Below are 14,506 nucleotides of genomic sequence, written 5' to 3' on the forward strand. Positions count from 1 at the left end.
ACCCATGTGACTGTTGATTGGATTTTCTGGTAGGCACACCTTTTGGAACCTTCCCCCCAAATGAAAGGCACCTAGAGGGTTGGGGCTTTGCATGTGTGGATACAGCCAGACACAGGGTTCACTCATTACCTCATTTGATTCCAACAGCAGCCCTGTAAGGCATATATTATCCTCATTTTAAACATAATAGGCTGACTTTAAGGAAATGTATCTATAATAATTACCAGATTTGTGCTTTTAAATAAAAAATCCAGAGGTAATACAAGATTTTTATGTCTTTAAATTGTGTTTTAAGTATTTCTTAATTGCCCCCATTCCATTTATAAGCTGATTGGCAGTTTCCTAGTTTCCTGTTTTTGGACACATGTAAAACACAATATTCATTTTGGAAAAATGAGAAAAACAGATAATCAAGAAAAAATAAATTAAAAAGTACCAATCACTATACTACATAGAAAAAAACATATTCTGTTTTTAATATATATATTTTGTATATATTTTATATATAGTAAAAATATGCATGCTTTAAAATGAGATAGTATACCTATAGAGTACTTTTTAAATTGCTTTATTAACTTTACAACATGTAGTAAACATCTTTCCATGCAAGTTGATGAAACTCCCCTGCTGACAAAAAACCTTACAGACTAGGTCAAAATGAAATCTTCAATCAGAAAATGGCAGAACACCAAAAGATTCACACTAAAGTTATACCAGGGAAGTACAAGTTTGGAAAGCAGGGGGCTTATAATTATTAACCTTAAGATTCAAGGCATAAGGCAAAATTCATCATGATGATCATGGTGAGGGGGGTCCCCTATGAGAATACGCAGACTGTACCTCAACTGAAGCTCCCTAATTTTCCTCCTTAGCTCTCTCATCTCCTCCATGAACCGTTCCATATCATCTGCATCTCCATCTATCATATCAATGTTATTGACAAGCCTATTAGGCACTTCCTCTCCAAAATCCTGTGCAGGTGGAACCCAATCCCCTCTAATATTTCCTCCAGGCTCCTGGCCTTCACCACCTTCCAAAGGACGTGCTGCTTCTTCATTCTGCACTGGGGCTTTCTCCACAACTTTGTTTTCCTGCGGGGCGTTTTCCATGTTGAGGGGTTTTCCCCCCGTTTCTTCCTCCTAGGAGATAAAAAGCAAGAAAAGTGATTGATACAGGAATCAGAGGTCTGTCTGGCAAGTTTTCCTACCTGGGAAACTTCGTTCACCCTCTAGGGGGCGCCCCAACCCAGCCTTACCCTAAAGCTCACCATTTTCCCTGAAAATCCTTTCCCAGGCCACTTCCTCCACCAAAATGTATGACAGGTGGTAGGCGGGGCAGCATTTGAGAGACCAGGCCTAACCTCCTGGGGATACTGATAAGCCCTCAAGGGGCGCACTAGACCTCGCCCTTTTACTCCCTCCTTCCTTCACCAGCCACAGGTTTGTTGTTTTGTTCAGACTCTGCCAGGTTTCTTCTGCACTTAACTCGGACGGGGGGGGGGGGGGGGGGGGCTGTGAGTCCCCCAGATTCTGCTTGAATCCCTGATACTCCTACATCACAGTGCCTCAGGGAACTTCCTACCTGCAGGGATCAAAGGCAGTCTTTCTCTCAGCCTTGAAATCTGCTACGCCAACGCACTTAAAGACCTGCAGACAAAAATATGACAATGGCCAGAACTGATCACTTGATTAAAGGGCTGGTACTGGGAGCACCAGGTCCGTTGTTGATTTAGTGCTCTCCTAGTCAAGCGTCACCACCTTCTGTTTCTCCTCCACCTTGTCTCACAGCTTCTTTTCTCACCTGTGACAGGCTACTCCACCTTCCAGAAACAGGCACTGTAATCAAAGGTAATTATTTCCAAACCATCTTAACCTCTTCTTTAGGACCCCTATCCCCACTGTCTCCTCCTACTCCTAAATGGTCACTTAATTACCATTTCTTGAACGTTGATGGACAACTTGCGGGGCGGGGTAGTTAGAAGATCTTGTTGGGTGGAGGCGTAGTTTACAAAGAATTTCAATCTGGCTATCCCCCAAGCCCCTATGGAACTCACTGCCCTCTCTCCAGCCCACTCCCTCCCTTGCCCACCATTTTGTGCATCAAGATGGTGGATGGGCGAAAAGGTGTGTGGGTACTGCATACCAGGCCCCGCTGTGATGTAAGCGCTTTGTCATTCTTATCCCAGGGTCCCAAGCTTACACCGACCTGCAGGGAGGAGAAACCGTTTCTCGCTCCCCGCCTCTATCCCTCAGTCAAAAGCTCCACTCGCTGCTCAACCGCCGCCATAGGAACCTGCTTCCCAGACCTAATCCCTGTTCCTGTCCTCTGCAGCAATTCCTCTTCCTGGCCCCCACAGCCCACCATTTCCGGCTCCAAAGGGACTGAAGGTGAAGAAAAGATACCAGGAACGCAGGCCTAAAACCGTGGCAGGGCCCGTCTTCCTCACTGGCTAGTCCGCAGCTGCATCCACTCCCGCGGCCCTGCAGGAATCAGGCCTTTTCCTCGCCATGCCCTCCCGCGGCCCCACTCCATCAGACATTACCCGATAGCTCCTTTCTTAGGAGATTCCTACTGGCACCCCTTCACAACCCGGGTCCCCTCTAGAGATCCTCCCCGTAAGCCCTCCATTTCTTGCACGAAACGGTGGGTGTTGGGGAAGGAAGGGGTAGATAATCCAATCTTGTACCCGCTCTGGTCTTTGCATTCTGCCATCCCCACCCCAGTCAGCGCCCACCAACCTGCCACGGATCGGATAGAGGTCAGCTTCTATCACTTTCCTCCTTTCCTGGGCAGCCGGCTCGTCCCCCTTCAGGGCAATAACTAGCCGGCGCACAGTCACCAACGACTACCAGACCGCAACCAGGAGAGACCAATCCACGCTTGGCTTTGGGTCTGGTAAGGGCCACGTCACTGTGAGCTCAGATTCCCAATTACCATTCACACCTGCAGTGCGGCAGGAGGGTGGGGGCGAGTGCATGGGCGGGGCCACCTTTTTCATTCTTGCCTTCTCCACCACTACCGCAGGCTACTGCACACCCCTCTATTTTTTTCTTATTTAGCGATCCCTAAAACCAAACGGGCCACATAATATTTTGTCGTTTGTATTTGTCTTTTCCTGGTTTGTGCTGGAGCTTTAAAAATATTAGTTCTTCCTCTTTTGTAATCCTAAACGCCGACTTCTCTCCTCTTCAGTTCCCAGCAAGTAAAACCCAGAATTTACACTAAAAGTCTTGCAGGTTTTGTCCCAGATTGGAAACCGGGTGTGGGGTGAAGAGCACGAGGCTAGGAAGTCTAGAAAATAGGTAGAAAGTAGCATTTAATTTTTTTCACCTTATTTTACTTACTTTCTTTTTTTTTTTTTTGAGGTTGAGAGGAGATGGTTGTTTTCATTTTGTCTCCTATCACCATATATTCATTTTTCGATGTTCTAACGAGACAACATAATTATTTAATTGAGAAAATAAGGTTCGAGTTGTAAAAACATGGCAACCTGTTTCTGCTGCTGAATCATATTATAAATATAGACCCTCCAGACGGTACGCCCCTCCCCCCTTTAAGGACGTTGAAATGTAAACCTTAGCCAGTAGTTCCCCTTGTGAAGGGTCTCTATCAGTGTGTCCTTCCATGAGATAATACGCTGAGTCTAATAAAGCTTGGCTGGTGGATTTTCAGATCTTGAAAGACTGTGACAAACCGATGATCTCCTCTAAATTGTATTAGCGTAACTTCACCTTACAATAACACTCCAGCTTCCTCTCTGAAGTAGAACACCAGTGAAGTCTTCCAATAATTCAGAACACTAATTTGAGGCAGCTACCCTGACAGATGAAAAGTATTATGAAACTACAATATTAAACCCGAATATAAACTACAATATTATACCCGAATAAATGTAGAACAAATCAACCAAAAGAGAAAGCCAATTGTCAAATCCAAATATGGAGAAAGGCTACTAAGCTGACTGAAATATTCTGAATCAGTGGGGAAAGGTTAGAATTATTTAAGAAATGGTGCCAGGATAATTGGCTATTTTGAAAACTAATGAAGTGTCTTCTTACTCTCATATACTTAAAATATAGACACTAAATGTTTAGATAAAAAGACATAAAACCATTAAAATAGAACATGATATGTTATTTTGTATATAATCTTCAGATGGAAAAGTTCTTTAAACATATATCCCCAGAGACTGACATGACCAAAAGTCAATCAGCTCAATCATGCTGGGGACCCTCTAAGTCAGTATATAATGCTCCTCAGAATCATCCCAGCTAGTGATGGGAAGCTGGGGTATCTGTTCTCAGACTTGGGTCCTTTATTGGTGGATGTTACCCTGGTATGTTAAAATCTCCGGCACTTCTAGGTTGTTCTAAGCCTGGTCTAAGCAAGATCCCAAGGTGCCAGAAAAAGCCATGAGCAAAATTACAAAATAGAGATAAGATAGAAGGATAATATCAGTGTCACCCACACCCCAAGAAATATACCGTTTTATTCTAAATCGGTCCAAGTATTTCCCTTCAAAACAAAGATAATACACATTCATTTCTGTTTTTATGGACATTTGGGCTGTTTGTAATTTTCACTATTATAGGAGATGCTGATTGAACTTCTGTGTACATAGAAGTTTGGTACTAATATCAGAGTTTTAAATTCCTAGAACTGTCATTGTTGTATATAAATGTGAATGTTTTTCATTGTTATAGAAATCAGTCTAGAAAAATATTGTCCAAATTTAGTGTCTATGATGTATGAACATTCCCATTTTCTCATATATCACCAATACTGAGTATTGCCTGGTTTATTTTATTTTTAAAATATTATTTTATTTTAATTTTTCTTTCATTTTGTTTTATATTTCAAAATCTTATTGTCAGGTCACCAGGTAATGTTTTCTAAACCTGCCATATCATAACAGATACCTGATGCTAACATGCCTAGACTTCTTCTCTAAAGATTCTAGTTTAGTAGGTTGGAGTCCGTTCTGAGAACCTGCATTGAGGAATTTCCTTGATGTAATTCTTAACATCAGATAGAACTTGGAAACCTTGTCATAGGTGAAAAACAAAAACAAAACAAAACAAAAAACCAAAGAAAAATCTCCCATTGTTATGTAAGTGGTCTTTTAAAAAAACGTTATTATAAAATAATTTCAAACTTACAAAATGGTTTTGAGAATAGACCAAAAAACCTTACATTCTCTTCACTCATTTCTCAGTTCTCAACATTTTGTTACATTTGCTTTGTCATTCTCTCTTCATATAGAAAGGAGGCATTATTATTTTCTCTCAACCATTTTGGAATCAGTTGAAAACTAAATGGTCATTTAAAAATATTTTGTGCAATTGATTCCATATAAAATTTTCTTAAAGATTAGTCTATTTTTGCCTTTAGAAATTTCTCATGTAGAATTTTAAAAATATATAAACATGTAACATATAAAAATAAATATTTTAGCATATAATCTTACTAAATATTCTTTGTTTCTTTTTTTGGAAACAGAGTCTCACTCTGTTGCCCAGGCTAGAGTGCTATGGCGTCAGCTTAGCTCACAGCAACCTCAAACTCCAGGGCTCAAGTGATCTTCCTGCCTCACCTGTCCAAGTAGCTGGGTCCACAGTTATACACCACTATGCCAGGCTAATTTTTTATATTTTTAGTTGCTTAGCCAAATTTCTTTCTATTTTTTTTTTTTAGTAGAAACGGGGTCTCACTCTTGCTCAGGCTGGTCACGAACTCCTGAACCCAAGCAATCCTCCCGCCTCAGACCAGAGTGCTAGGATTACAGGCATGAGCCATCACACCCGGCCTAAATATTCTTTACTTACTATCATACTATCATAATTTATTCATGCATCTATTTTAATGGAATTATATACCATAAACTGTTCTAGTTGCTTTTTATTTCTTGAAAATATTTTCAGGTTAGTGAATATTAAACTATTCTACTGTTTTTAATGTCTTAAGAGTGTTGAAATTATCATAATTTATAGCCAATTCCCAATTGATTCATATTGGCATTATTTCCATGAATATTGTTTCAATAATGTATATAAACATGCAGATTACCCCCCAGAAAGTCTGTTTGTTCACACCCTCATCAATACAGGTTGTAATCAATCATATCAATTTGTGAAATATTTCAATGATACAAAATAGAATAGCAAGCAACCATGTATTTATATATAGTATAAAATATATATGCATAAATGTATGTATGTGTACATATAAACAAATACAGAGTTATTTTGTGTTTTAAATGTGTGTATACATATACATATATATGAACACACACATGAACTGCTTTTCTTACAAATCATGTTTTTGAGATTCAGCTATGTTGATATATATAGATGTAGGTCATTTATTTTTATAGCAGTATAGTATTTCATTGCATAATTGCATCATAATTCATGTTTTGTTTTCCTATTGATGCACATTTAGAGTTTTTTCCTATTTCTTCTATTACAACCGTAGTTTCAGTGAATGTTCTATTGGATAGCTCCTTTGCATTTCCTTAACTTAAACAACAAATTTCTTTTTTTGTTTTGTTTTTTGTTTTTAGGGATTTTTCTGATAAGTCTCATCTTCCAGGATTTCCTAAACCTATCCTTTCTTGGATGACATACTAGATATGTAAATAACACTTAGATTCACAGGTTCATCCTCTGGAGGCTTTAATTTTGTAGGCATAGGCTGAGACATGAGAATTTTTACTTTTAAGAAGTACCCAAGATAGCAGCACAATTAATAATTGCAAGGCTGTGGAAACAGCCCAAGTGCCCATCAATCCAAGAATGGATTAATAAAATGTGGTATATGTATACCATGGAGTACTATTCAGCTCTAAGAAACAACGGTGATATAGCACATCTTACATTTTCCTGGTTAGAGCTGGAACCCATACTACTAAGTGAAGTATCCCAAGAATGGAAAAACAAGCACCACATATACTCACCAGCAAACTGGTATTAACTGAGTAGCACCTAAGTGGACACATAGGGACTACAGTAATAGGGTATAGGGCAGGTGGGAGGGGCGAGGGGAGTGGGTATATACATACCTAATGAGTGAGATGTGCACCATCTGGGGGATGGTCATGCTGGAAACTCAGACTTGTGGGAGGAGGGAGGGAAGGGTAATTATTGAAACTTTAAAATCTGTACCCCCATAATATGTCAAAATAACAAAAAAGAAGAAGTACCCAAGGTAATTTATAATATCAGGCAAATTCATGAAACACTTTTATGGGTTACAAAAAATCATCTTATTAACTTTCTGATTTATTTTCTTTAATTCTTAGTGTAGTTCAACCTCTATTTTAAAATATCTTTATTGTCTTTAATGATTGGGTTTTAAAAAGTAATATGTATATATATATAAAACGTAGAATGTGAATGAGTTTCCTATATATTCTTATGAAGATTTTATTTTGTGTTTATTTATGTGAAGGAATATTTTCTTAGCTCAAGCAAGGATGAAATAATAATTAAAATTGTTTTTTAATATTTAGCATGGTAAATAGCTTCTAAGCAGGCTAGCACTTAAGAAAAATATCATAAGGTGAAGAGAGAAATTTCAAACTGAATACATTTCCTTAAATTTTCTTCAAAAGCCAACAATCTATTTTGGTAAATCCTGCAATTAGTCAACACACACACACACACACACAAAAAAAAAAAAAAAAAAAAAAAAAAAAAAACACCCCTCATTGATCTGTAATTTTCATCTGTCCCATTTTTATTGCAATCTCTCTGTTGTTAAAAATGTTTTATTATTTTAGCAATTGAGTTGTTTTCCAAAAATAAAACAATAAAACCATCCATTTTGCTGTATATTATTATAAATTATTTTCTATGCATACACTTATGTAAAGGAAAACTTAATTAAATCAAGGAAGAATTGCATCATAAACATGAGTTTCTCCTTTAAGGATGGTACAGAATTATGCTTAGTAGCAAGATGAAAGTTTGAAAAAATGTTTTAAAGTCACTACACTTTCCCATTTCATCTACACAAGAAACTTTTGTTCACTACTCAACTAACTTTTTAAAAAATGCACACAATATTTTCTAATGTTAAAAATGGTAAAAATTTTATGGTCATAAAAGATCGTCTTTTAGTTATGTCTAATGTTTATGAGTCATAGCAATGACTAATGGGAAAATGATTGTTATTTTTAAAATTCTATCAAGTAGGCGGTGGAGCAAGATGGCAAACGAGAAACACTGCCAGACAGAGTGTCTCTGCAGAAAAGACAGATTCTAGCAGAAATTAGAAAAAAGAAGCAAGAAGACGAGCATACAGCGGACGAGGGCCGGAAACAGGGGTACCTGAGACCCCAGGAGACTCCACAGGAGGAAGCTGCAGAGAAGAACTGGAGGCTGAGACCACCGGAGCAGCCCGGAGACCAGCAGCAAGGGTAGGTGGATTTGCTGTTTCCCCTCCCCTGCATTTGGGACTCCTGGTGGGCTCCCCAGCAGGTGGAGAGACCTGCGGATGCCAGCCCAGAGACGGCCGCCGCCAAGCAGCGGTGAGCCTGTAGCAGACATGGCACCGGGTTCCCAACTTCCTCCAGGCACCTCCGTGTGCACAGACCTGAGCCGCGTGGCAGGCGCCATATTGCCTCCTCTTCTAATCCGCCGACCCTACCCGTGGCTGCCCAGAGAGACAATACAGCCACCAGCCAGAGGCACCTCCAGGGAACGGGACCTTCCCTTTTGGGACCCTACAGCTGACTCAGGGGAACTCAGACTGTGAGCTCCCTACCCACTAGGTCTCCTAGGTGCTGCTGGCACGGTGTTCCCAGAAGAATGGTGCCGACTCAGAGGCTGAGAGACATAGACCCAGCTTGGGCTCCCTGTGGGTGAATTGGGACTAGAACTCCTCTCCCTGGTGGGGATACAGTTTGAACTCTGAGACCCAGAGGTCGGACCTGCAGACCAGATCCCTTGCAACCAGGGCTAGCATTGCCCGGGGCACAGAAGGGTTATATGTGAACAGCCTACTGAGGTATGTGTGCCTCCAGGGTCGGCCAAGCATCCTAGAGGGCAACCCTCCTCCCAGGAGGAGGCCATGCGCCCAGCCCAGGTGGCTTTCCTGTGCAGGGAACCTCCCCACCGGCATCATACTCCGGGGAGGCCTGGTGGCTTGTGGTCTGGCCTGCTGGCAGAGGCCCAGGAGTAGCTGCGGAGTTGGGGAGGGTGGAAAGAAGCGAGGCCCACTCCAGACTGCGGGTCTCAGACAGCCCCACACCCACACCCAGACTTTCTGGATGAGCAGGACCATTCCAGCCCCACCCTGACAGCTTTACCTGGAAGCAGAGACCAGAACTTTGACCCCTGCTAACTGCCTGAGGGCAGGCTTACCCAACCCAGCTCCGCCCAGAACAAGAGCTGATAACAGGACACAAAATCAACAGCATAGTCTGTTTCTCCAAGCAAACGCCACCTACTGACAGGGACGGCATCTTGCACAGCCTTTCCACGGCACCCACTGACTCAATATACAGTGAGTGGTCCTATCTCACCCACAGACACCACCTAACGCCTCAGAAACTAAACAAGGTGTGTGAATACCCAAACAATAACCTAAAGGAAAAAACAACAACTGATCAACATAGGAAGAAATCAGCGAAAGAACTCAGGAAATATGAAGAACCAAATGGAAAACACACCCCCAAAGAGGAGCACCAGCCCCCTAGAAACGGACACCAACCAAAATCAGGCAACCAAAATGACAGAAGAGGGATTTCGTATGTGGATCATAAGAACACTCACACAGCTGCAAAAACAACTCAATAACCAACACTAAGAAACCACAAAAAGCCTCCAGGATATGGAAAAAGAAATAGACACAATGAAGAAAAGTTTAACCGAACTCTTGGAAATGAAGAATCAATTCAAGGAACTACAAAATACAGTGGAAAGTCTCAAGAACAGGGTAGATCAAACAGAAGAAAGAATTTCAGAGCTTGAAGATAACACCCTCCAATTAAATAAATCAATCACAGAAATAGAGCAGAGAAACAAGAGAAAAGAGCAAAGCCTACAAGAGCTGTGGGATTATGTGAAGAAACCTAATGTGAGGGTCATAGGGTTACTAGAAGGGGAAGAAGACAACACTCAAGGGTTGGACATGCTGTTTGAAGATATAATAGAGGAAAATTTCCTAGGCCTTGCTCAAAATCTTGATATACAAGTTCAAGAAGCTCAGAGGACCCCTGGGAGATTCAACGCAAACAGGAAGACGTCACGACATGCAGTCATCAGACTGACCAAAGTATCAACTAAAGAGGCCCTTCTAAGAGCTGTAAGATGAAAGAAGCAAGTAACATACAAGGGAAAGCCAATTTGAATAACATCAGACTTCTCTAATGAGACTTTACAAGCAAGGAGAGACTGGGGCCCCATTCTCACTCTTTTGAAACAAAACAATGCCCAGCCTAGAATATTATTTCCTTCAAAACTAAGCTTCATATATGAAGGAGAAATAAAGGCATTCTCAGACAAGCAAAGGCTAAGAGAATTCACCAAGACAAGACCAGCCTACAAGAAGTACTCAAAACAGTGTTACGCACAGAACACCATAATAAAAACTCATGAATATAAAAACAACCAAAACCCAAAGATTAAAGGCCAGATAATACAATGGCTCAAGAGAGTAATCAAAGCAACAACATCCAACCCAACAGAATGAACAGTAATCTACCTTACCTATAAGTTCTCTCAATAAATGTGAATGGCTTAAACTCTCCACTCAAGAGACATAGGCTGGCTGAATGGATAAGAAAATACAGGCCAAGTATATGCTGTCTTCAGGAAACACATCTAACCTGCAAGGATGCATATAGACTAAAAATAAAAGGGTGGAGATCAATATTCCAAGCAAATAGACACCAAAATAAGGCTGGTGTGGCAGTTCTAATTTCAGACGATTTAGTGTTTAAACCAGCAAAAGTAGTGAAAGACAAAGAGGGTCATTATATAATGGTGAAGGGCACAGTTCAACAAGAAGAGATAACAACTTTAAATATATATGCACCCAACTTAGGTGCACCCATATTCATAAAGCAAACCTTACTGGAGCTAAGCAAATGGATTAATAGCAACTCCATAATCACTGGAGATTTCAACACCCCACTGATGGCACGAGATGGGATGAGACAGATGAAAACAGAAAATTAATAGAGAAATAATGGACTTAAACAAAACTCTAGAACAATTGGGTCTGACTGACATATACAGAACATTCTACCCAAAAATCCACTGAATATACATTCTTCTCATCAGCTCACGGGACATTCTCTAAGATTGACCATATCCTAGGACACAAAGTAAATTTCAAGAAATTTAAAAAAATAGAAATCATACCATGTACCTTCTCAGATCACAGTGGAATAAAAGTAGAAATCAACCCTAACAGAAACTCACATTTCTACACAAAAACGTGGAAATTAAACAACCTCCTACTAAATGATTACTTCATAAATGAAGAAATCAAGACAGAAATAAAAAAATTCTATTAAGAAAACAACAATGGAGAGATAAGTTATCAACTCCTCTGGGACACTGCTAAAGCAGTTCTGAGAGGAAAGTGTATCTCCATAAATGCCTATAACCAAAAGACAAGAAGATCACAAATAGACAATCTAATGAAACGACTCAAAGAGCTGGAAAAAGAAGAGCAGACCAACCCCAAACCCAGCAGAAGAAGTGAAATCAACAAGATCAAATCAGAACTAAACGAAATTGAAAACAGGTAAGCGATTCAGGAGATTAATAAAACAAAAAGTTGGTTCTTTGAAAAAATAAACAAAATTGACACACCATTGGCTAAGCTAACGAAAAGCAGAAAAGAGAAAATCTAATAAGCTCCATCAGGAATAAAAAAGGAGATATCACAACTGATCCCAAAGAGATACAAGATATAATTTATGAATACTACAGAAATCTTTATGCACACAAACTGGAAAACGTGGAGGAAATGCACAAATTTCTAGAGGCACACAGCCTCCCTAGGCTCAATGAGGAAGAAATAGATTCCCTGAACAGACCAATCTCAACAGCTGAAATAGAAACAGCAATTAAAAATATCCCTAGAAAGAAAAGTCCCGGTCCAAATGGTTTCACACCTGAATTTTACCACACTTACAAAGAATAACTAGCACCTATCTTGCAGAAACTATTCCACAACATCGAGAAGAAGGGAAACCTCCCCGACACCTTTTATGAAGCGAATATTACTCTGATACAAAACCAGGAAAGGATGCAACAAAAAGAGAAAACTACAGACCAATATCCCTAATGAATATAGATGCAAAAATTTTCAACAAAATCTTAGCTAACCGAATCCAGACACTTATCAAAAAAATAATCCACCACGACCAAGTGGGCTTCATCCCAGGGATGCAGGGATGGTTCAACATACGTAAATCTATAAATGCAATTCACCACATAAACAGAAGAAAAACAAAGACCACATGATTCTTTCAATAGATGCAGAAAAAGCTTTTGACAAAATTCCACACCCTTTCATGATACGAACACTTAAGAAAATAGGCATAGAAGGGACATACCTAAAAATGATACAAGCCATATATGACAGACCCATAGCCAACATCATACTGAATGGGGAAAAACTGAAATCTTTCCCACTTAGAACTGGAACCAGACAAGGCTGCCCACTATCTCCATTTCTGTTCAACATAGTGCTGGAAGTCTTGGCTACAGCAATCAGACAGGAAAATGGAATCAAAGGTATCCAAATAGGGGCAGAAGAGATCAAACTTTCACTGTTTGCTGATGATATGATATTGTATCTAGAAAACCCCAAGGATTCAACCAAGAAACTCCTGGAACTGATCAATGAATTTAGTAAAGTCTCAGGATACAAAATCAATACACAGAAATCAGAGGCATTCATATATGCCAACAACAATCTAATTGAGAACCAAATCAAAGACTCAATTCCCTTCACAATAGCAACAAAGAAATTAAAGTACCTAGGAATATACTTAACCAAGGACGTAAAAGACTCTACAGGGAGAACTATGAAACACTGAGGAAGGAAATAGCAGAGGATGTAAACAGATGGAAATCCATACCATGCTCGTGGATCGGCAGAATCAATATCATCAAAATGTCTATACTACCCAAACTGATCTACAGATTCAATGCAATACCTATTAAAATCCCATCAGCATTCTTCACAGATATAGAAAAAATAATTTTACGCTTCGTATGGAACCAAAGAAGACCCCAAATATCAAGAGCAATTCTAGGCAACAAAAACAAAATGGGAGGCATTAATATGCCAGATATCAAACTATACTACAAAGCTGTAGTAATTCAATCAATATGGTATTGGCACAAAAATAGGAATATTGACCAGTGGAACAGATGTGAGAATCCTGATATAAAACCATCCTCATATAGCCATCTAATCTTTGACAAAGCAGACAAAAACATACGCTGGGGAAAAGAATCCCTTTTCAATAAATGGTGCTGGTTAAACTGGATAGCCACCTGTAGAAGACTAAAACAGGACCCACACCTTTCACCTCTCACAAAAACCAACTCACGCTGGATAACAGACTTAAACCTAAGGTATGAAACTATTAGAACTCTAGAGGAAAAAGTTGGAAACACTCTCCTAGACATCGGCCTGGGCAAAGAGTTTATGAAGAAGTCCCCAAAGGCAATCACAGCAACAACAAAAATAAATAAATGGGACATGATCAAACTACAAAGCTTCTGCACAGCCAAAGAAATAGTCATGAAAGTAAACAGACAACCTACAGAATGGGAGAAAATTTTTGCATCCTATGCATCCGATAAGGGACTGATAACTAGAATATACTTAGAACTCACGAAAATTAGGAAGAAAAAATCAAATAACCCCATTAAAAAGTGGGCAAAGGACTTGAACAGAAATTTTTCTAAAGAAGACAGAAGAATGGCCAACAAACATATGAAAAAATGCTCAACATCTCTAATCATCAGGGAAATGCAAATCAAAACCACAATGAGATATCACTTAACCCCAGTGAGAATGGCCTTTATCAAAAAATCTCCAAACAATAGATGCTGGCGTGGTTGCGGAGAGAGAAGAACACTCCTACACTGCTGGTGGGACTGCAAACTAGTTCAACCTCTGTGGAAAGCAATATGGATATATCTTAAAGCGATACAAGTGATTCTAGCATTTGATCCAGCAATCCCATTGCTGGGCATCTACCCAAAAGATCCAATGACACTCTACAAAAAAGACACCTGCACTCGAATGTTTATAGCAGCACAATTCATAATTGCAAGGCTGTGGAAACAGCCCAAGTGTCCATCAATCCAAGAATGGATTAATAAAATGTGGTATATGTATACCATGGAGTACTATTCAGCTCTAAGAAACAATGGTGACATAGCACATCTTATATTTTCCTGGGTAGAGCTGGAACCCATACTATTAAGTGAAGTTTCCCAAGAATGGAAAAACAAGCACCACACATACT

The 14,506-nt window shown here is 39.8% G+C and overlaps 1 protein-coding gene across 1 annotated transcript; it reads right to left on the reverse strand.

The window, feature by feature from the left end:
• Window positions 1–552: 552 nt before the first annotated feature.
• On the reverse strand, window positions 553–2,877 carry BEX5 (brain expressed X-linked 5). Its single transcript, XM_012758778.3, has 3 exons — window positions 2,739–2,877; window positions 1,582–1,646; window positions 553–1,139 (listed from the first exon to the last, which is right to left on the reverse strand). The coding sequence occupies exon 3, from the start codon at window positions 1,107–1,109 to the stop codon at window positions 768–770; it is 342 nt and encodes a 113-aa protein (XP_012614232.2). The 5' UTR covers window positions 1,110–1,139; window positions 1,582–1,646; window positions 2,739–2,877; the 3' UTR covers window positions 553–767.
• Between the last annotated feature and the right edge of the window lie 11,629 nt (window positions 2,878–14,506).

The sequence above is a fragment of the Microcebus murinus genome, chromosome X (assembly GCF_040939455.1).
Source record: "Microcebus murinus isolate Inina chromosome X, M.murinus_Inina_mat1.0, whole genome shotgun sequence".
In the NCBI taxonomy this organism is placed as follows: Eukaryota; Metazoa; Chordata; class Mammalia; order Primates; family Cheirogaleidae; genus Microcebus; species Microcebus murinus.